At 44.1% G+C, this 23,851-nt stretch overlaps 2 protein-coding genes across 10 annotated transcripts in view; one reads left to right on the forward strand and one right to left on the reverse strand.

Moving 5' to 3' along the window:
- The window catches only part of NCOR1 (nuclear receptor corepressor 1), a 56,692-nt gene extending 39,576 nt beyond the window's left edge, over positions 1-17,116 (reverse strand). The window contains exons 1-3 of one of the 3 annotated variants that reach the window (XM_053995515.1): positions 16,965-17,116; positions 2,533-2,710; positions 1,128-1,264 (exon numbers count right to left, since the gene is read on the reverse strand). In XM_053995515.1, coding sequence (XP_053851490.1) covers positions 1,128-1,264; positions 2,533-2,640 — 245 coding nt within the window. In that variant the 5' untranslated portion in view covers positions 2,641-2,710; positions 16,965-17,116. Of the gene's footprint in view, positions 1-1,127; positions 1,265-2,532; positions 2,711-15,979; positions 16,031-16,056; positions 16,075-16,964 lie in introns of those variants that run through there. The other 2 variants (XM_053995513.1, XM_053995514.1) reach the window with 2 other exon arrangements.
- An 817-nt stretch (positions 17,117-17,933) lies between these two features.
- Positions 17,934-23,851, forward strand: part of PIGL (phosphatidylinositol glycan anchor biosynthesis class L) — a 52,250-nt gene continuing 46,332 nt past the window's right edge. For 3 of the 7 annotated variants that reach the window (XM_053995519.1, XM_053995524.1, XM_053995520.1), the window contains exons 1-2: positions 18,031-18,186; positions 21,138-21,237. In XM_053995519.1, coding sequence (XP_053851494.1) covers positions 18,103-18,186; positions 21,138-21,237 — 184 coding nt within the window. In that variant the 5' untranslated portion in view covers positions 18,031-18,102. Of the gene's footprint in view, positions 18,187-18,397; positions 18,485-18,522; positions 18,762-21,137; positions 21,238-23,851 lie in introns of those variants that run through there. The other 4 variants (XM_053995521.1, XM_053995525.1, XM_053995522.1 and 1 more) reach the window with 4 other exon arrangements.

Here is a 23,851-nt window from a genome sequence, read left to right on the forward strand (position 1 = left end):
TTTGCAGCCAAATAATTTTTAAATATACACAGAACACTTGAGATGAGCCATGAGTCTGTTTGGAACTTGATCTCTACTAAAATGCTACTCTGTGACAGAAGCAGTCATTGATTCAATCCGTGAGTCATTTAAAGACTCCTCCTTCTCAGAAAAATGCTCAACAGTTATCACTTGCTGCTCCCAGTGCAGTGCACAGGATGTCCATAAAAGACCCTCATATGCTTCAACATCTTCCTATGAAGTGCCACTGAAGAGATGACAGCAGCAGTTTCCTGCAGTTTGCCAGAACTACCAAGTAAGCTTTTACAAATTTACAGTCTGGGGGGGTGTGATTTACTACTGCTATAAACTCAATTTTGAGAACTCTAAAAGCTGCTGTGATTCTCAGCATTAAAACAGAGCCTTACTGACATTTTGCTGACACGAGATGAAGGCAATATGGAAGGCCCAGATTTCACTATCATCAAGTTATTTCTGGGAATATCCTAATGAGATTTTAAGCCAGACCAGTATTTACATAACATTCATCATGGGTATTTGTTCAGAACCAGATCAGTCAGTTACAGCCAAAATAAACCTCCAGCAGTAATCCTGCATATAAAGTTGCTCCTAGCAGATATACTCACTAAGAGTCCAAGGCAAAAGAAGGTTTTTACAAGCAGTAAGTGCAAGAAAAGAAGAGGTTGTTACAGGCACTAACATTTACTTATGAATATACACCAGCAGCCTTACACACTAAAGAATTGAGTGCATAAATCATGTTATAATCTCTTCCCTAAAGAGAAGCATGCTCCTGCTAATTTACTGCAATCCAGTTAATATTATTCTGATCTGTAGTGGGATTTTAATCTCTGAATTTGATGTTCAGAGAACATTCAGTGCTCTTCAAATGGACGCTTGACATTGTCTGAAAACCTTCCTGAACCTACCAGCAGTACAGAAATGATGATGTACATTGATCATCCCTCAACATCCCCCGTTTCATGGGAAGAAAGACATTGGCAAACTGAAAGTAAACTCCAACATCTGATTCCCTGCTGCTGTCCACTCTGCCTGTCCTCAGGCCACCCCAGAGCAGCTGCAGGCACGAGACTGGTGCTCACACCCTTCCCAGTCAGCCTCCTCACCTGTCAGAGCCTGGGTGGAACTCGGAGAGCAGCGAGGGCCTGCGCCGGAGCTGCTGCTGCTGCTGCTGCTGCTGCAGGAGCTGCGTGGCCTGGCTGACCTCCAGGTGGGACGAGCGATAGTCGGGAACGGCAAATTCCTGAGGGGAACACCTCTCGTGTTAACAGGTACAAAAGCATTCAGTGACCATGATCATTTCCAAAGGTATTAAATACAGAGTAACACCAGATCAAGAACGTCTTATTCCAGCTCAAAAAATGTTTGCAAATGGCAGTTCTGAGATTTAAATAAACTTTAAAGAGACTAAATATTTATACTAGGGATTCCACCTAATTTATTAGCAACTTCTAACAAAACACAGATGAGTCAGCAGCAAGCAGATGAAGAGCCTTTAAAAATAGCCTTTAAAATCAGTCTTGCACATCCATCTGCAAAGTGGTAAAATGAGAGCAACCTCGAGGCAATTTCTTTTGTTACCACCTCAAGACATTTTCATATCAGACATTATTAATCAGGACTGAGAGTCACACAAGATGCACCTTACAATTGCTACAATTTACAATCAAAGTGAACTATAAGATTATTTATTTGTATTTTTGTGTGATCAACCACTTGGTTTTAAAAATTATATGCAGCTGGCACTAACTGAAGAAAAGCTCTACAAGACATGTAATAGATCATTACCCATGAGATTCAGTTTTCATAAATTATCTAAAAATAAACACAGAGCAAGCCAGAAATCTTCAGTTTTTTGAATCTCCTTTTGCTAACACGGAAGTAGAAGAAAGTATCATCCATAGTACATCCAAAGTATCTGCAGCAGGAGGAGAATGTCATGAAAATAAGGGAAACCTGAACTGTTGTAAAGCTGGTCCTCCACAGCACAGAGCACTGAATGGCAGAATAAAAGCTTGGCAGAAATGAGCAAGTTGGATATCCTTAGAAATTCTTTATTCCCATTCTGGCCAGCAGAACTCAGCTGGCAGCACTGGTACAGCTGCTTTAGGAAAAAAAATCAGTGTAACACAGGTTTTTACACATTCTCTACCTTGCACAGAATTTTGACAAGTACCACATTTAACTTACAGAGATTCTAGCCCAATACTGCAACAGAAGTTTGGGAACACAACCCCTACTGAATTTATTCAAACCATGAGAAACCAATGATAAAACCAGGACGTTTGTATTAATAAAGGGCAAGGAGGGCAAAGTAAAACAGAAGAAGCCACCCCACAAGTATTTAACTAAGCAGACTGGCAGCAGCTCTCCCAGCAGGGCACATGGATGTGTTTTCAAATGTGAACGACTGGTGTTATCTTAGTTTAAAAACCAGAATGAATCCCTTTTTGGCAGGGCAAACCCTTGAAGTGCAGCCTGGCTGCAGCCCAGGCTCTGGGCGTCCCTTACCTGCTGGTGGCGGGTGCTGGGGAAGGTGTACTGCACAGAGTGGGGCGGGTACCGGCTCTGCTCCGTGCTGAAAGCTCCTTGGTTCGGAGGGTAGCCTGAACTTGACATTATCAGGGAAGGAGTCTCCACAAAGCTGTGAGATCAAGACCAGCAAGCAATCATGTTTCTAGGAAACCGCCTAAAGGGAAAAAGATCGCTGATAAGCACTGAAGTACCAGATGTACTCACAATACATTACAGCCATAGTCACCTAAGCAAAACAACCATTACCAGTAAAAGCTTTTTCCTGATGTATTTATTTAATAGGTTACTCCAGTCTGAAACATGTTAACGGGTCTTAAATGGGCTCAAAATGAGACGTGTCAGCATTGTCTACGCAAAGATTTGAGGATTATATTGTGGGAATACATGAATACATCCTTTTACCAGTTACCAGTTGACTTAGAATTTGATAAGAAAAGTAGGTCACTTTAATTTTAAAGAGGTTATAAATCTATAGCTGGATTCTGCATTTACATTAAATTTCCTTAGCACAATATGAAGTTCACTTTTGTTTCTTCTACAAAGTTTTTGAATTCCATGAACTGTTGCTGCCTTTCAGATCCAGGTAGTCTTAGGGTTGCACTCAGTGTCACCTACAGTTCACTAAATCCCAGTGCATTAGTCAGGCCCTGAATGCCATCACCATCCAACAGCAGCTTAACTCAAGCAGTCAGTAAAAAAGGCACTCACAAAGCAGAAAACCAGCTCTGCTTCAAATGCCAGCATAGTTTGGCTCCTACAGGATGCCAGAAACTGAATATGCTATAAAGCCTTAAAACAATCCTGCTTAGTTGACAATCAATGGCTACTTTGCCTCTACTGCATTCTCCAGCTGCAGATGGAGAGCAAACACTGAACTGCAAACTGATCAGGGAAAGGTTTTCAATACTGCAGAAATCCAGACAAGTTCCCTAGCAAAGTCTGAGCATGCCTGAGGCTGGGTATAGTTCCAGCTGCTAAAGATCCAAATAAACGGATTCAACCCTGCTCCCTCATCAGTTTTGAGGGGGTAAATTATGGCTCTAAGCAAAAAAAGTAGGACAAATATATTTTTAATAGAAAATATTTTTCTCTGATAGCTCAATAGATGTAATCCCAGGAGCCTGTGTATTAAATCCATAATTCTATCAGATGTGGAGCAAATTCTCAACCTGTTGCCCAGAGCCCAGCAGACACATCAGACCTTCAGATAAACAGTTGATCTCTGCCTCAATGGCTACATTTCACAGCACATTAATCCACAGCATTTCACAGACATCACCTATAAAGCTATACTTCTGAACTGCATTTTCCATTATCAGTCAATAGACAAAACCAGCTCAGCAAAGAGCAAGCCATACAAACAGATCTTAAAGTATATCTGACATATTTTATCATTTCTGTTCTGGTCAAGGGATTTTTCCTCCTTAACTCTCCATCAAGCAAAGTTTTACATGTTGGACTACCAGAATAATGAGACAAATTTACATTTACCTCTTAAACCTGATCTTCAGCTATGAAAGATCAAAGAAAAAGACAACAGTTTCTCTTTCAAAGCAACACTATAGATCACTAGTGTCGTCCTGATTTTCAAGAGTTTTCTAAAGCCTTCTGGGTTTACATTCTTGTAGAGAACTTTCCCACACAACTTTCTGTAAACAACATATTGTTTTGCATTCTTTCATAGAGGCAGATAAATTTAATGTACAAGTAGTTTGTCCAGTGTCATTAGAGAAGTAGCACGTTCTCCCTCCAATCCACTAGCACCTTTTGAGGACTATAAAAGATTGGAGTCAGAGAAAATAAATTAATCTCTTCATCGTAACCAAAACTGTAGTGTGTCATTTTTCCTTGTGTCATCTAGTGACACACTAGTAGTGTGCTTTATAGTAGCTATACATCCATTATAGTACCTATAATTCATATCCAAGTGACAAGCTGTAACAGAATGCTTCAACATTAACATTCACTATACCTCATCCTTCACACTGCATTCATTGGAGTACAGCTTTACCTACTATGTGATGGTCTAATGGCTCTGAGTCATCTGATTTCCATTTAATCAAGGCACAGTGTCACAAAGCCAGCAGGCTGTGAGAGCAGAGAGCTGTCCCTGAGCACTCCACAGCACCCCTAAACCCCAGCCCCAGCCAAAAGAAAACCTCTGATTTTCTTTTCTTACATGGACTTTCACAGGAATGAAAGCTCTGGCACGTAGCTATCAGTTCCATCCAATGTTTGCTGATGGGATAACTCCTCCTGTCACAGGCTGGGGCACATCCATCAATAAATGAACTGGCTCCATGCTATAAAGATGCTCAAACACTTTAAGGTTATGGAAATACAAATCTCAGTTTGATGAATTGCTGATGCTCCAGCCTGTGCTCCCTTAGCAGCTTCGTGTGCAGAGATCTGAAGAATCTGGGGCTGCAGAGGGGATCAGGAGAGCAACCACTTGAAAATGACACACAAATACAGTCCAACCACTGCATGATTCAAGGTCCTTCCCAGTTTCTCTCTGTCAAGCTACATGTGCTCCTTATTCCCACAATATTCAGTCAAACCCACAAGTTGATCATTAACCCAGGTGCTGAAAGTTCAAGCCATGCTCACTTTCTATGATGCTATAAAAGCCACTTCTCCAGTCACTAGAATTTCAGTGGACACAGTGTTAGGTTGGTGATCATCCTGAAATCTTCCACAACCAAGTGCAGTGAGAGGGCCTGGCCATCTCTCCAGATTCTGCACTGGACATGGAAAGATGAGAGAGGGCATGGAGTACAAGAATGAACATCCTGCATCCATCCAAAAATGTCAACCTAAACCCCCTGATAACTACAGGTTTTACATAATAAATAGGACAATATTGAATCTGATGACTTTCCTATTGAAAACTACAACTGCGATCATGTTCATAGTGGAATTCTTTTTAAAGGGGAATAAATGAAAGTTGCCAGCAGAGGAAAGCAGCAAGGAGCATTAGAGATTACAATCGTGGTAAATATGAGAGGTGAGAAGCACAGAGAGGAAAAAAAAGAAAACAGAAAGTTATCAGAGGTGGGGGACCATTCTTCCTCCTCCCTGAGGGAACTGGCAAAACAGCAGCAGAGATAAGGGGGTAACAGTAGAGGAAAACATGTGGTCACATTTTGGCAATTACAAGGTGGGGAGGGAACTGAAGGATGAGGATCCTGTGTGGGATCTCATTTCTTTCATGATAAAATGAACTCTGGAGTGCAAACACGTAAAATGACACTGAAGTACAATATTCCTTCCCTCCTTTTCCTGTCAGACACATCCACATGCCTGCACACTCTCCTGATCTGACCCCTCTACGTGCCCTGCAGACCCCCTAATCTCCCAGGCTCCTACAGCATAAGCTTGTTTACCCTCTCTGCTGGGGCGGGGGGAATGTGGTTTTTTTCCCAATTTTTGCCAGTAGAATTACCACCAATATTCTGCTCGTTTCTTCCTGTCTGCAGTTGTGGATGGAGGTGCTTGACTTCAACTCCAATTTCTCTGCAGGCAACCTTATGACCTGTCAGCCAAAAGCATCTGCCTCCTTCTCTTCAGCATCTGCTCACACATTTGCAGCAGACACAGATTATTCTTCATCAGTCCAGTTCCTGGGCAGTGAGGGCAGTGCCAGCTTCCTGCTGTAACCTCTCCAATTTCCATACATCCAGATTATGTTTAAATACAGCCATCCTTTTGCATAAAACTGTAACTGTGTGTACAGACTGTAAACAACCTCATCCGGGCTTTCCTCCCTGCTGTATCCTTTCATTAGTCATGACAAACCTCCTCTTGCTCTACCCAAAGCCAACCAGAATCCTCCTGGAAAGTTCCTCACTATTTATTAACTCTCTCTGCCCCTCTGATCCTTGCACTGCTTCCCTATCCCCTGCCAGAACAGAAGCTGCTCATTTTCATTTTCAGCACCCCTGATAAATTACAACACCAGAAATCAGCTTCCAACCCTGCTCAATGACAGCAAGATTCTATTTTTCAGACAAGTATTTTTGTACCTTTTCATATAATTCTGCAAATTTCAGAGGCTAAATATATAAACGTTTAAAAGAGCTGTTACAGACTTTGGAATTCTGCCTCATGTCTCACAAAGATAAAGTCAGGTCATGAATACTTTCATACAGCTGCCAACCAGGCTGGCAAATTATCTGTCTCATCAAATATTGACAATTAGAAGGGGCAGAAAGAAATATTTCTTGTTTTGCAGTTCAGAAACCAGAAATTGTGCTATAATGTCCCATTTCACTGACACTCCCAGACTCTATAGCAAAACAGGAAACCAGTAGCATCAAATGGATAATGTTTAAAAAAATAAAAATTACAGGACTCATAGGAGCAAAGAATCAAAAAAGAAGCAGTTAAGTGAAGATACCCAGGGGAGAAAAAGCAATGACAAGAGTAATGGATTAAGGAACAGTGAAGAGATACTTGGCCTTGTGTTAATTTGAGCTTCTCGGGCAAGGAAATGATTTAACAATGTTTATTTCTAAAGGTATGATGATATTTCTGTCTTTGGCCAGCTCAAACTACTGAACAGATCCAATTCAGAATTCCCTTAAAAGCTGCTGTTCACACTTACATTCACCATATGCAGGGAATTTTGAGTAAGTTTGAAGTAATTTGGAACTGAATATTATAATGGCAACAATCACGACATAATTTCAGCTTGATCTCCAGAACTCAAAATGCTTCAGAAGCAGAAGTACAAACTATCTTCAGCAGACATGTGGGAAAATGAGTCACAGAAAGGTTAAAAAATCTATCAAAGACTCCCTAGGAAATAGTCAAAGTCTGAATCAGAAATAAGACTCGATTCTTGCAGCACTTTGAAGGCACTGCCTGAGTGAAGCAGTTCTTCACTTGGAAAAACACAGCAGGTTAAAAACTGGGACTATTTTTAGCAGGCCAGTTCCCCAAACCCCTTCACTGTGTGGCCACACAGACCTGACAGCAGCTGTCCCAGGGCAGGGCAGTCACCTGCTCCATTGCTGGAATATCCTGTCTCCAACTCTCACCTTCATGGACAAAAGACCAGTCTCATGGGTAAACTCAGTTTTCCTTCAGCTATCCAAAACAAGCTGACATTTCTGCATTTTGAGTAATTTTCGTGCCATCTTGAAGTGCTTAACCAACATTTGCTAATTAAATTTCACATCCTTTTGGGAATTTTCCTCATCTTGTTTTTGAGCAAACTAAGTGTGATATAAAGAGTGCAAAGAATGAGATTACAGTCTAACCCGAGTTGGGGGATTTTGTTTTTAAATCAGCAGCTTTAGTAAATTGAGCTCTGATGTAACTAACCCATGGCAGAGCAAGGGAGGCTCTGCCTTGCACAGGGGATCTACAATGAATCACAAAATTAATTCAGGGATATTTATTCAAAGTTTACTCTGGCAAGAAAATGAAGAGTGAAGGGAGTGTTTCAGCAGTTGGTTCGAAAGGCTTTATCCAAGGCATGACAACAATACTTGTGAATAATTATTTCTGTGATTTCATTTCATAACAAGGTAATGAAACTACCTCATGGAAAAACCCAAAATCAGGCTGTATTTATGGACCAGTCTATTAAGTCACACTGACCAGACTTCATGAATTACAGACCCTTCAAGACACAATGCTTCAAATGGCATAAAACAAATCAGAATTACAAGTCAAGAGTCACATAAGCAAAACCCTTCTGAGTATTGCTAGCTTTGCAAAACAAACCTTCCCAATAGTGTTTTGTTTTACCAGGTAATCATTAACCTGTTCAGACACCCAAACAAAAATATCAACTTTGTCTCCTGGGGATATGCCATACACCAGAAAACACTAATATGCCCATTCAAGACAGATTGCTAAAAATAGCTCAAAGGGTCAAATTCCATACAAAAAGTTATTTATTCGATTTACTGGGCACAGTACAAGGCTGAGTATCATCTCCCATCTGAAATCCCTGTGCTCAGAACATTACCAGTAGGGCTGCAAGCTCACACTGACTTAACAGTCTAGAAAGTATTCCCTAAAAAAATCACCAAACACTTCTAGGGCACTCATCAGTCCTTCAGTCACTCCTCAGTGTCCACTCATCAGCAAAGTCAAATGACATTTATTCAGATGGCAAAACATGGATGGGATGGGGTGGGATGGGATGGGATGGGAAAGGAGCTACAAGATCAGTAGATAGGACAATCCTCAAAGATAGAAGGTTTTCATTCAAGAACCTACCAGAAGGTTGATGTCTGAGCAAATTTAAGATAATTCTGTGCTTTAAAATGGAAGGACCTGTATTCCAGCTACAATGGAATACAATTCCAAGCTTACAGATGAGGTGTACTGCAAAGTATGAAAAGCTGCTGGGTATACCCTCCAAAAGAAGAAAAATTCTTTGTGTGCTACAAGCAAAAAAAAAAAAAAAGTACAAAGGTCAAAACTAAAATTAAAGACAACTTGAGTAATGGTCATTTAAATATGCCCCAGAGTACTGTGCTTCCCATTTCTGCAGAACACAGACATCATCCTCAAAGCTCAGGGCCTTTTCCACACTTTTTCTAATCTTTCTTTCACTCTTTTTCACTCAGTTTTATGCTGCAGAATACTCAAAAGCTTGTAGTCAAAGCACAAGGACATCTGCTATTGGAATGAACAGAAACAATGAATGTATTTTCTCCAAGTTGAGAACAACTCACTGCTGAATTTTCCAAGACAATTCCACATGTGCAAATGCCTTCTCTTCTTCTGTGACAGACAGAACCATAAATTCCCAAATACACCATAAATTCCCAAGAACTTTAATCTCATTCAGTTGCACTCCCTCTACTCACAAAGTTATTGATGGAAAAATCCCTATTTCTATCCCTGCTAGAAATATAGTAAAAAAATTACATCTGTAAGGCTGTGTTTTACTACCAACACTGAACAACATTCTCTTCATCAATTATTAACATCATATAAATCAAGCAACAGGAGTATTTGAAAAATAGATGCTAAGAAAAGCCCAAACATCTGAATTCAACCCTTTTCACGCCCTGAAATTTCCATTAATGTACAATATAATCTTATTTCTGAGCATCCAAAGCTCTACAGTGCCTGACATATTCTCCATGACACATGGTAAACTTTAATTTAGCCAATTACAGACGTGACACAAGTTAAGGAGCATTACAGCTGTCAATTCAAGATGTCACATTGACTCTGTACTAGGAAGACTTTTCCATCTCCATCAAGGGAGCCAAAAAATTAAAATAGGTTTTTATACTCCATATTTTAATAGGAAAAGATTCCTCATTCACATTAACCAACTGCTTGAAGTACTTCAAGTAATAGGTTTTGGAACACTAAATATTTAATAAGTATTTAAGAGTCATTCAAAGCAATTTTTGGTGTGCTATAAGCAAAAAAAAAAAAAAAAAAAGTTCAAAGGTCCAAAGACGAAAATTGGTTGCATCCTTACACATGTAATTTACATCCAAATCTCAGGATCACACTGTTATACTTCATCTTTAAATAAGTTTCTTTCTCTCTCTCTCTCTCCTGCTACAAATACAAATAGAATTTCTGCTCTACCAAAATGGGGTTGATCAAATTCAGCTGACAAGATACTCTTCTCCTGGAAATTCTATTTTAATCCCTCTTGTAATTTATGATCTCAAAGAAAAGTTGCTAATACATGATTTCAGGGCCCAGGCCATACACAACTTTGGTGCATTACAGGGGGAAATAACAGGAAAAACTAAGATCACATCAACATCTTTGGAAGTTTCTGACAATTATCCACTTGCCTACCAAAAAATAAAATACAAATAGAGAGATGCTGAGCACATCCACTTCCAATAAGAGTCCAGATGTCCAGCATCCACTCACCAGTTACCACGTAACACCCTGGGACACAGAGAATCCCTGAGGGAGGAAACCTCCTCCTGGATTTTCATGGAGGAACAGCTCTTACACCCTGCCATGGAGCTTATCCAGATCTCCTCTGCCAAGGAGGGTCACAATAACACCAAAACCAGCCAAAAGAGGTAGGAGGAAGCCCTCCCTTCAGAAATGGAAATTAAGGATGTAGACATTTCCTTGACTAAAAATACCACAGAGCGATGACTTAAAACTGAGAAGGCTACAAACATTACAGGGTTTTCTTGTTTTAAAAGTATGTCATAGAAATAAAGATAGCTTATTTCCTAAAAACATTTTCCAAGGAACACCAGATTCCTGGTTGTCCCAATATGGTAAATAGCACACAGTTAATGCACACCATGAAAAAATTTCATGAGCCAAAGAACTCAAATCTCCAAAAATTAATGTCCAAGCAAACCCTACAGAGGCCAAACACTTCAGAGGGAAGGACTCACATTCCCAAGAGGAGACAGCTTTTTTCTGAGGTGCCACCAGCAGTTCCCAAATCCCAGATGTCTCCCTCACCCCTTTTGAAGGGCCCTATCCCTGCCACAGGGTAATTCCACTGGTTCTCAAACATCAACTGGAGCATTCAGACTTCACCCTGAAAACTGCAGTGTGAAACAGAAACCAGCCCAGGCATCCTCCAGTGCAGCAGGCAAGAGAACCAAGAGATGCTACACAAACCACAGTGATAAGAACTGCAAAAAACCCCCCTCAGCAACTCATCCTCACTCACAAGTGTCCAACAACTCACTGAGGTTTGCTCCAATTCACCTCTTTCCTCACATTTCATTTATGACTTAGAAATAACCATACCTCAAACTTCGTATGCATCACACACTATGCATAAAATATTCTCTCAAAACAATAATTTTTCTTCTCCTTTTTTGGACTGAAAGTGTAGACAGCTCAAGAACTGTTCCTGCACGTGAATTTACTCCTTCACTGTTAATCCACCTGCAGATAAAACTGCTTTTGACGTCACCTAACAGCCAAGAAATTCTGTGGTCACAGTTTCCAGGATCTTCCTGTAGTTCACTGATTATCAAAAGTGGATCTGCAGTGACAGCTTTTAAAAACAGCTTTGGTTTGGGAAAGGAAATATAACTTGACTAGTCCATACTGACTAAATCCACGAACTATGATGGATTGTAAGAAAAAACACTTATAAAGAAAGGGTCAGGGCAAACCAAGTATCAGCCTCATAATTCCCCTCAGCTGACTAAGTTCAGATAAAATCAAGTCTAGATTTTAACTAAAAAGTACAGAAAGGCTAAAATAACATTTTTTTTTTACTGTAAGAACAATGACTTGGTCCATTCTGATACTCCACAGGAAATGCACCAGGGCTTTCTGGAAACAAAGTTTATTGCTACTACATTTATGGTTACATTTAAGATACGCTATGTCACAGAAAATGCAACAATATATAAAGATATAACTCCAACTGGGAGTCGCAAAACAGCCTCCAAGTCACAGAAAAAGGCAGGGAATGAAAGACATCTTGAACTATGAGTGGTATAAATAATCCTTTAGATCTGGAGTAACAAAACCCAAAAGCAACCCAGAACTTCAAGGTTCTAGATATGTTTAAGTCTGATCTTTGAGACCACGGAGAAACATCAGCACCTATACAAATAAAGGCTGTAATGGAACAAGTAAGTGACATTTATCACGACAGGTTTTGGATACAACATTCCAAGACAGCTAAACCATGAAGTTACAATGATTATATGGGAGAAGTCCCACTTTGCAAACACCCCTTCTCTGCAAATCCAGCTTTTCAGATAGAATTAAAACAGGAATTGAAAAATATGAACCCGATGAGACAAAACTCCATAGGGTATATACATTTTTTGACTTACAGTAATTCATCATTTTGCCCCAAAATACTATTAATGAGGTGAAGAGTGCAGCTGATCTGAAATCATATACCTGCCTCATTTGCTGAGCAGCACTTGAACTTGTCATGAACTTGTGTGTTGACTCTGTAACACTGACAAACAGGACAGGAATCAGTCTGTTCTGCAGCTGATTTAGATTCACATTTGTTAGACGTGTTCCCTGAAACGTGAACGCGTTTTAATCCCTTCAGGAGAGCATTTGCTCCTCCAGGCAGCCCCGGGCTGTGCCCAGGAAGCCCAGCAGAGGTTTCACGTGGAGCTCTGTGCCCCTCAGCCAGGGAATGCTCTGGGCTGTTTGCAGCTCCCGCAGGACAAGAGCTCTCTGACATGGTGAGGACATAAAAGAGAATTACCCAAATGTCCTGTCCCAGCAGCACGAGGCACAAGCAAGTAAAGCATATTTTACACTTAACATCATCCCTTCTCATTTATAGGTGTCCTTTTCCTCAACACCTTTGTGACTGTATTTTCATTTTCAGTTTTACCCAAGAGCAGCCACTCAACATGCACAGAATTTTTAAGTCCTGGCCAACAGTTTGTCCAGGTAATCCATCTGCATGAAACATTCATTTCTACATTTTTTTACTGCTGAAAGTTATGAACAATAGGATTTTTCAGAGAGGGTTGATGCATCTTTGTACCAAGAGAGTATCTTAAATTTTGCAGTAACCTTTGCAATCCTAAACAGGTGAAGCTGCTGACTTAAAAACTACATAGACCAACATCTTCCTCAAGACTGAAGGAAAAAAGGAGGTCTAGCAAGACAGTCTGGGAGGGGCAACACTATGAGTGATTTAGATGTAGAGCTGGGCAAGGACATGGGAATATCTCTTAGGATACTGGGAAGAAACACAGCTCCAAGGTAAGACTGAGCCCTCTGTCTCACAACTCCCTGAGCAGAGCCCCAGCAGGCCCACGCTGTGATTTAACAGAGGGTGGGAGAGCACTGAAGGAGAATGGAAGGGAAAGGGAACCTCACAGAGGTTATTACTAGAGGGAGAATCACTGAAAGAGAGAGACACTGAAATGGAAGATACATTCAGCACTGTCCTGGCTATTTGCATGATTTAGAAGTATCACAAAGTAAATATTTACACACAGCAGTCCTGCATAGGTCAGAATTTTTATCTGGACCAGTTGCAGTAGGGAGGGAAGGTACCATGTTCAGTTAATAGCCCAACATTGAAACACTGATTCAGATTTGACTAAAGAACATAAATGACTTGAAGAGCTCAAGCCTGGCATCCAGGAAACGTTTGTTTGCATTATGAAACCACTGTCTGGTTACAGGTCTGTTCTTGAGATTGGTCTGTGTTGCACTGCACCTGCACAAGGAACAGACCCCTTCCAGCTCCAACAATTGTTAAAATCTTCAATGTAAGTCACTACACACACCAGAACTCTAAACAGTATTTTCAATCAGCCAAGAAAACTTTAATTTAAATCATTTTGTATGCAAAAGGCCATATAGAGGAATAAAATATTTCACCAGAACTTTTGCAGAGAGCTTTGAAAGAGCATAAATTTCTTATTTATAAGAAATATTGTTCTCTACTACAGAAGATTTTTTTTTCAGTTGCTTTCATGCATTTAACAGCAGCTGAAGCAGAGGCAGCTTTCCTTCCCTGTGAGCATCTCTCATTCATGCCACAACTGAGAAATGAAATAACTCAGAAGATGAAGCCAGAGGAGCACAAGGACTGTGGAAAGGGACTTGAGGGGGGGAATTGGAAAGGAGCTTTAGGGTCTGTCCCTACTTCTACCACAGTTTTTGAGAGTTTTGTAGATCACAATGGAAAACAGGTCTGCCCTGAAAGAGCAACTAAAATGAGCGGTTGTAGGAGACAAAGTGTATTCAAAACAAAACAGCAGCATCACAATGTAGCAAAATGAATATATTCTGATTCTGTGCATGTAATTTCAGTCTGGAGAGTTACTTTTAATTGATGGGTGCAATTATTAAGAAGCTAGAGAGAAGCAACACTTGTGGATGCAAACACTTGTAACATCCTCTCCACACGTTAAAAAACACACATAATAACTCCTAGAAAGAATATTCCAAAATACTGCTCTTTCCCACATTTCAGCAACAAGTTTGGGTATTTTAGTGACCAACATCAAACACTGTATTTCAAACAAATTGCCCTGCACATAAATCACAAAAGAACTCTCTTTCTTCAGCAGCCCATACCATATTACAAAGAAAAGCGATGTAAAGAAAAAATTAACCACGCTTTCACAAAAAAGGGTCACGGCAGTTGGCTTCTTTCCCCTGAACTTTTGAATCCCTGGGCTAAGCACGAAGCTCTTTCATCCCCCAACACAAGACACCACATTTCAGCTAACTAGAAATCCACTTCAAATATTCCAGACTTCCTTTCCAAACGTCAAGGTTGTTTAGTTAATCAGGAATAACAACATTCTGCGGAATAAAATTCCAGTGCAAAACTGCAACAGAGCTGCACGGTCCTTGTGTGCAGTGACATAATTGTGCCCACTACTTCAGGCACTTACACTGTGCCATCCCACTTACCACCACCAGCTTTTGTTATAATTGCACTGGATTTTACCTCTCAAATCATCCTGCCTAGGATAAAAATCCCTATCTAAGCTCAAACAGTTCATAACTATAGTGCTGTATGAAAATTAATAAAAGAATACTGCCACAAAAATCAAGACTAGATATGCTCACTGTAGTAAGTCGTCCCAGGTTACACCAATATTTAGAGTCCTAAAAAGGTAACAGACTTGTTAAAACCATATCTTTGAAACACGAAGAAGCAGGTTTTGGACAACAGATTGTTCACAATATCTACTTGCTTACTTGAGCCTGTTTAGCATTGACAGTTCATACATCCACCTCGAATCCTGCCTAACTGCAACCAACTTGACACACACAGCTTTTCTAAGTACAGAAAAATCAGCAAGCACGAAGTTCTTTACCATCAAGTCAGAATAATTCTAGCAAAAGCCACTTCCATGGTGCCCTGCAGCAGCCCGGAGATGACAGAAGCCGGGGATGTTTACAGGTCCCATATGAATAATTCAGCGTCAGCATCAGCAACAACTCCCCGGCACTGACAGCGGCCGCGATGCTCGCCCGACACGGAGCTGTGGCCGCAGCACATCCTCAGGAACTACCGCGCTCCTGGCCGAGCCTCCAAGGGGACGATTTTGAAGAACTGACCCTTCTTTTAATTTTTTTTTTTTTTTTTTTTTTTAACTTGCACTTCTCCTGCCCACAGCGCAAGGATGAACACCCAGCGCGGAGATGCTCTGGGATTTCTGCAAAAACTTCCCAGCGAGGGCCACCCCTCGGTGCCCCGCCATCCTCCCGCGCACCCTCAGCGTCAATGGGGGGAGAGCCCCGCGGGCACCGGGCACCCCCCGCCCCTGATCCGCCAACCCCCCGCACCCCCTGCGGCTGCCCCACGGGCAGCCCCGGCTCCAGCGCCCTCCCCCCGGAGACCACAGGGCTCCGTCCCCGTGAGGAGGGAGGAGGACGGGATGGCCGGGCCCCCGCCTCTTCCCCCTCCTCCCCTCCTCCTCCTCCTCACAGCGGAGGCGCTCAGCCCGCTGTCCCCGCGGCGCCCCGCCGGGCTCTCCGCGCTTACCGAGGCGCGGCGCGGGGGCGGCCCGGGCGGCGGGTGCCGGCGGGTCCCGGCGGGGCTGGGCGGGCGCGGCGTCTCACCTCACCCTCAGCGCCGCCGCCGCCGCCATCTTGCCTCCCCTCCCCCGGCCCCGCGCGCTCCGCCCCCTCCCGCCAGGTCCTGCCAGATACCGAACAAGCCTCGGCGCCGCGGCTCGGTACCTTTCACCGGCTACGGTGGCTCTCCCCTTCCTCAGGCCGTGCGGATGTGTTTTGAGGCACGGGCAGCAACAGGCCGAGAAAAGCCACCGGAGAGCGTGGCGGTGGGAGGGTGGGGTGCTATGCCCCTTCCAGGACCTCTGGCCGGTGCGGCGGGGAGGGGCTCCTTCCCCCTCCCGCTGAGGGCCGGGGGGGGCGCGGCCGCCATGAGGCGAACGGGGCCGGGCCCGTGAGGGGCTCCCGGGGCTGGGAGCGCCAGCGAGCCGCAGCGCCCCGCTGGCCCCCGCCGCACCGATGTAAATTGATACTAACCCATAAGGGGCCCGGGCCGCGGCCGTGCCGATGAACGCGGCCTCAGGAGCCCCTCACGGGAGCACCGCCCGGAGCCCGTCCGGTCCCGCAGGGCTCTTCCCGCCCCGTCCGCGGTGCTTCCCGCGCTGCCCCTGAGGTCGGGCCCGTGCCCCGGCGATGAATGACTTCCGAAAATGTGAGAGAGGTTTAAATCTCGTTAAATGTGTGTTCATTTCTCCACCGGAATGAGGAGTGTGTAACTCGTTCCCTGCCTTCTCAGGAGTTTCAAATCTGCACAGCCTACGTGCAAATGTGTAACTCAGGATGTGTTAAAATCACAAATTAATCTCTAATCAGGTTTACTATGGGAAAGATAGAGCATTAGGCAAGGTTAGATTATTTCATGGTCACGATTTCCATTAAATGGAGAAGTCGTGCCCACATTTGCAGGATGGGTGCCCACACAATCACTGGTTCAGACTAAAAAAGCTGGGGCTCACCTTGCGGCAAGCAGGATCACTCAGAACACACGTGTTGTACCAAGGGCTGTGTGATTACAGTGGTTAAAAGTGCCACGCTATGGTGACACGGCAAATCTCCAGGCTGATGTTGGCAGTCTCTAATCCCAACACAAGCCAGTGACTCTCGCTTGGAAGCACTTGGAAGGTAAAGGATAAGATGTAAGAGCCAGGGAAGACCAGTCAGGCATACACCTGCTGAGGTCTGAGCTGCTCCTCAGAACTCTTCGGAACTGTGTTCACCTTTTATGCTTTAACTCGCCCAGCTCCCACACTCCACCATTGCTCTGCCTGTTTGGGAAAGCAAAGTACCCAAGCCATCGTGCCTCTGACTGCCTGTTTCATGTTTATTTTAACACTTCCTGTCTCCTTCTGCTCTGCAGCTTTCTCCAGTGGTTGACTTCACTTCTAAACCATACCCAAAAGTTTCCCCCGTTTGCAGCCACGCTCGGGATAGCCCACAGAACGTGTCTGAAGACAAGCTCCTCCTGCCCTGCTTTTGAGCTTCCCCTTAACGCACGTCTCTTGCACAGCAGCCCAGCAGGGATAAAAGGTACCACACGCTGAAAAAAGCTCGACTTTCTCACTGTGAATCACCACTGATGTACCGGCAGGGCAATACGGCTTTCGCCCAGGGACACAGCCCGTGCTCAGTGCACACCCTCGGGCCCCGCTCTCGGCAGAGACCCGCCAGGCCCGGCCAGGGCAGGGTCCCCGCTCCTCACGGGCGGCCCTGGGGCAGCAACAGCAGCAGCAGCAGCGGGACACGTTTCCCCGGAGCGGCACGGCCCGGGCCCCGTTTCCGCGGCAGCGGCCGAGCGGCCCCGCCCCGAGGCGGGGACGGGAGGGCCGTGGAGGGGGGGGGGGGGGGTGGGACCCTTTCGTGCGGCGGAACCTTCGTGCCGCGGCTGGCGTTTCCGGGCGGTGCGGCGGCGGCGCGGGGCGGTCGCCATGGCAGCGGGCCCGTGGTGCTGGGGGACGCCGGCGGCGCTCGCGCTGCCGCCGCTGCTGCTGCTGCTGCTGCTGCTGCTCGGGGGCGCGCGCCGCCTGCGCCGGGGCCGCGCGGGGTCCCGCGGGTGCGCGCGGGGCGGGCGCGCGCTGGTGCTGACGGCGCACCCCGATGACGAGGCCATGTTCTTCGCCCCCGCCCTGCTCGGCCTGCGCAGCGCCGGGGCCGCCCCCGCCGTGCTCTGCTGCTCCGCAGGTGAGCGGGGACCACCCACGCACCCGCACCCCCCCCCCACCCCCCGCCAACCCCCCGGGGCACGGGAAGGCCGCCGTGATGGCTCCGCACGTGTGTGGCCCTCGCGCCGTGACGCGGGGTGGAAGGTCCGCGGCTGTGGGGAAACTGAGGCACGGTGCGGCCACTGCCCGCCCTTCCCTGTCCCTCGCCTCCCCTTTCACAAGAGCATGTGACGGAACAGAGGGGAACGTGTTCAAATTGAAAGTTGCGCCGCTGAGGCCCTTTCAGACTGCATGGCGGTGTCAGTGGGCTGTCGAAGGTGCTGTTTAGCACGGCCTTTTGGCATCTCCCTACAATTCTCTTGTCTTGCAGAAGACTTGTTCGGATGGTCCAGTTTTAGTGTCGCGGTACATTCACTGTAACACATCTAAAACAGCCCTTGCGGTGCAATCCGATCACGGAACAATAGCCCGGAAGGGAATGCGAGGCCGTGCTGTCCATCAGTGCTGGCCTGGAGGCAGCATCGATGTGTCTTCATTTGCTGCAGACAAATGTTTGTTCTCCAGGATGTCCGGGGAGGTGCCTCAGCCTGTGCGGTCTGTGTCGGTGCTGCTTTAGCTTTCCCTCAAATCACTTTTTCCTGAGTCACTGGTGTAATTTAAGCTTGTTTGTTTATTTTTTCATGCCTGACAGGAACATGGAAATCAGAGTATCCCTTTGTAACGGCCTCTTACATATTTTAGGACTGTTATCTGCCTTATCTTCTCCAGACTAAACAACCTGATTACTTGCAGTCTTCCCTACTAGATCATGTTTTCTAAACCTCTAATCATTCTCATCACTCTCCCTTGGACTCTTTGGTTCATGTAATTTTTGGAAGGCCAGGGATGACAAACTGGAAGCAGCACTGCTGCTGGGGCTGAATAGAGTAGAGAGATTCTTACAGGCTCCACTGTTTGCCCAGAGCAAGAACTTTTCACAGCACATGACACTTTTGTGTTCTTCTTGTGATCTGCTGAAGCTCCAGATTGTTCTGCAGAACTGACACCTGAGCAGTTACTCCACTGTTCAGGTTTCTGTGCATAAGAAACAGCCTCGTTTGAATTGATCTTTCAGACCATATTGCAGTACCAGAATTCTTACACTGAGAGCTGCCTAGCTTTGGGGAAGAGCTCCCTGTGCCTTTGGCACATTTCTGTCATTTCCAAAGCTTTCTGTCCTGCCAGACCATCCAGGTGAGAAGACAGGGATTGAACTATTGGAGTCCAGTGGTTTGGTGGCTTCACTGATGGCTCTGCAGCTCCCATTCAAGGTTTAGTGCAGAGCTTACATTGCCTCTGCTGAGGGACAGAGGTCTGTGCCTCCCATTTGGCTTCTCCACAGCTGTGGGGAGATTACTGAAATGCAACTCTGCCATTTCAGTTTTAGGGACTAATACTCTGCTGCTGGTAGAGAAGTTTCCAAAGAAGTGTTGTGTTTCTGTTTATTTTGTTGAATTTTCTTTTCTCTTTACTCCTGATTCAGGGGCATGACACATTCAGTGTGTTTGATGTTTCCTTCTAGGTACTTTCTCACTTGTAAGGAAAAGTAGAGGAGAGCACCTTTATGAGCTAAGAGATTTTTATTTTAAAAGCCTCTGATTAGTCTTGGGGGTGATTCAGATGGTTCATCCTCTCATTGTTTGAGTGATTGATGATGACAAGTGAGTTGATCAAAGACACTGCAAATTGTTAACACTGAGACAAAATCATTACTTAAAAACCATTGTACTTGCAGTTTTCAGTTATCAATCAATTTGAGTTAGAAATGAGTTAGAATTACAGCACTGGGAAAAAGAAATCAGTCTTTGACACGCTGAATAATCTTAGATAGAATTAATAACTCAGTCTAGATGTGCTTTGCTCTCTGTAGTAGCTGGCTCTGTTGTGAGTGCTCCATGGATGAGGTCCAGCAGCTTCAGCCATTCAGCTGGTTTTGCTCTCAACAGCTGCCCATTCCTTCTGGTGAGCACTGACATACTCCTGGTGTCCTGACACGTTTCTGCAGCTCTGGAGCTGTTTCTTTGAGTTCAGCAGAAGTCAGGTATTTTGAGAGCAGTGGGAGTGTTTGGCTAAAGCATCACCTGCAGTCTGCTGTGACACTGCACTGCAGCAAAAGCTGTTACCTTCCAGCACTGTGTTGGTAATGGCCTGGTAAAAATCAGTCTGAAATGAACCCTCTTGTACTCATTCAGTCATTCCAGACAAGCTGCACTCTTCAGTTCATTCTGCTGGAGCTGGAACTTGCAATCCAAGGTTCATCCCACAGTCAGTCACTGTCAGTCTCCCAAAATCATTCAGGCACAGGCTGTGGGAAGAGGCACTTTTTTATTTTTTCTAGTTACTCTTTCCCTCTTTGAAAATTTTACAAAGCTCGCTAGTGATGGCTCAGATTGCAACACTGCTCCAGAGAAATGCTAGATTTAGATGACTCACACCCACAACAATAAAAAGTTCTAGTGTAATTCAAGACAGCTGACTACAGACTTGAATCACACATTAATACTCAACTGGTTTTTTTTCATTTTATTACTTCAAAGTTAAAATTGAGTTGCAAGTATTGCCCTGCATAGAGCAACATTCTGGAAGGGGCATCACAGCTCTGGCAGGGACTTGCATGGCTGATGCCAAGAAAAAATAAGGGAATGTCAGAGCAAGATGAGAGGAAAATAATTCAGTGAAGAAGCAGCCAGTGTTTTAAGATAATGAATTCCATTTCCCCGTTGTTCATCTCTGTTACAACTTTCCCCAAAGCCTTTATTTTGATTAGGTTTTCTATCTTCTTTTGCCTCTGTAAATTTTTGCAATCTTGCCATATCAGTTCTGCCTTAATTTCCCTGTGAATGGAACAAGGAAGAAGATGCTGAGCTGTTTGGACCCCTCGATCTGAACCTAAACTGAGTTAGATGGTGTTGGTGTGTTTGCTGTTTTCAGGAAATTATTACAATCAAGGAGAGATTCGTAAGAAAGAGCTGGAACAGAGTTGTTGTGTCCTGGGGATTCCTGCTTCTGATGTCACAGTCATTGATCACAGGTAACTGGTTTTCCTTTCCAGTAGAATTCCACTGCAGTTTTAAAGGGGGTTGAAGTTCACTTTTACATTCAGGAGAGCTGACTGTGTCATTCCAAAAAACTTGAGGAATCTCAAGAAAGACAATATTAGATATTTTTGTTAATTCTTTTCATAAATCTAATTAATGCAGAAGACAATTCTTTTGCATTATGGGGATCACAGTTCCTAGGTGAAGCTCTGTTCATACAGCATTTAGAATAATGATAACCACACTTGCTGGGATCTGGCACCGTGTGTCTGGGCAGCATGATCACATTTTGTTGTATAACAACTTATTGCAGTGTTAGACAGAAATTCTCTGAATTGCCTGGGGCAGGTTTGTCTGCAGGTGGTCTTTGCAGGGTTAGTTTGGAATTCTCTTATATTTACAATCTGCTTTAGACTAAAGACAAAAGTGAACCACAGTACTAAAGACAGTCCACAATAACATAACAGTAAGATTCTTCAAAATTAAGCCATGCAAGATCTGTTTTTCTAAGGTGTGGTGTTGTTTCAGCTGTGTGTAGCTGCAGAGGATGGCAAAGTTGACACTTCTCTGTGCAGGAACTCTTCTGGGAGGGTGATTTAACACTTTGAATCAGTAAAACTTGGAACTAATGTTGTAAAAGCCTCTCAAATTGCCCAATCACTGTCTGTGTATAAGATCTGAATGAGACACTGATTGCTAGGAAACACGATACAAGTGGTTGTTTCACTTGTAAACAGCTATCACACAGCCCATAAAGAATATTTCTGTTTATGAAGAAATAATAGCAACATATTGATTTATAGTCACTCCAGCTAGAACAGTCAGAGTTGAAAAAAACTCCAGCTCCAGGCAGGCCCTTTTCCCATGACCATATTTTCCCTTGAGCTAAGGCAGCAGAAACCACAGTCCAGAATATGAATCTTTTTGAGTTCTTTGCTTTTTTTAGCTCTAGGTTTCTCTCCAAGTTTTCAGCTTGCTGAGGAAAACAGCATAAAAGTTGTTTTTCCTTTGGAATGAAAAGAGATGTTTCCGTTCACTTCTCATGAACTGGCTTTGGGTAACTGCAAGTTCTGTAGTACAAGCATATGACAATGCCCAAAACATTCTGGGGAGGAATAAGGAAAAAGCTGCTCAGCTTTGCTAAGCATAAAGTCTGCTCCATGAACCATCTTTGACATTAAAGCCCTGAAGCCACTTGGCCTTTTATCCTCTAAAGTAATGTGAGGTTGGCTGGTGAGTGATGCAAGTTCTGATGCTGCTCAGTCACCCCGCACACACAGCCCAAGGGAGCTGCTTGCTGCAAGTCAGTCTTTGGAAGGTGAGGGCTATTTCAGAGAAATCTCTTGGCTGGTTCCTCTTTCTTACTTTATTGTTATTGCACACATCTCTGAACTGATCTGTGTTTCCCCCCTGTGAAAGCAGTGCCTGAAATGACAGAGCCATCCCCTTGCCCAGAGCTGGGCTGGAATGTACACCATTGCTCCAAGAAACAGGTTTAGATTCCAGGTCTTTATCTCGGAGTTAGATTGCTGTGAGATAACCATCAAACCCTTCAACTTTGTTGTGCATTCAGGGAGTAAATGAAGTGAAGTTCTTGATGAATTTTGCTCCGAGGTTGTTTACACAGCAAAGTTAAGTGTGTTTACAGTGCATTGTTTACTGTGCCATAACTCACCATGTGGATGCTCCTCATGAAACACATCTGTGGATCAGGTGTTAGCAGACTGGTAGAGGATGAGGATTCATTTCTAGACCACACTGAATTTCTAGAGTAGCTGATTTTTAGATACTCTTTTCCAGTGGTTTAGACAAAACACTAGGACTCAGGGTTTTTGAAACTTACTCAAAGTTTTTGGATTCTCTAAGGTCAATAGTTTCCCTGTGTCTCTTAAGACTTACGTAATTTACAGGCTATACAAAAATATTTGCTGGTATGACATTATGTGAAACTTGCTAAAGTAATTCATTATTTACCCCTAGATTTCAATGTAAATTCGTGCCTACAGAATACAGCTCAGGAGGCTGTTCCTCCTTAGCATTTTAAGATCAGAGCCCTTTGGCTCCTTTGCTCCTTGCTGAACTCTTCAGAAGATGATTTGCCATCAATGTAAAGAAGGAGCACATTGCTCTGGGAGAGCTGCTGGCCTGCTGCCCATCTCCCATTGCTTACACAAACACTGCATGCTTTACATTAGCCAAGCTGCAGCTTTGTGTTTTGGTAAGGAAAGCCCAAAGGATTGCAAGGTCTGGATCTGCTCCAGCCATTGTAGTTTGGAGCTGAGTCATGCTGCTTCCTCTTTCTTTGTGTGATCTACAAGTGAGTGAGTAGAATTTGCAAGATGTAAAAGGGGAAATAGATTTTCAAAGCCAGGTGATTGACTTGCTCTGTCATCTCTCTGGGCAGGCAGGTGTAAGATCCACATGACATTTGGGACTGTGTGTGAACTTGTGAAGAGAAAGCTCCAGTCAGCCTATGATGAAATCTGTGCTAAACACCAAATCCTTCTTAAGCAGTGCCTTGCCTTAAACAATGCCTCTCTCAAGGATACCCAGGATTCCCAGCAGGACCAGTTCAGTCTCTATCACACAACTGCTCTGCCTGGATCC

Source organism: Vidua macroura, chromosome 20, assembly GCF_024509145.1.
Source record: "Vidua macroura isolate BioBank_ID:100142 chromosome 20, ASM2450914v1, whole genome shotgun sequence".
Lineage (NCBI taxonomy): Eukaryota > Metazoa > Chordata > Aves > Passeriformes > Viduidae > Vidua > Vidua macroura.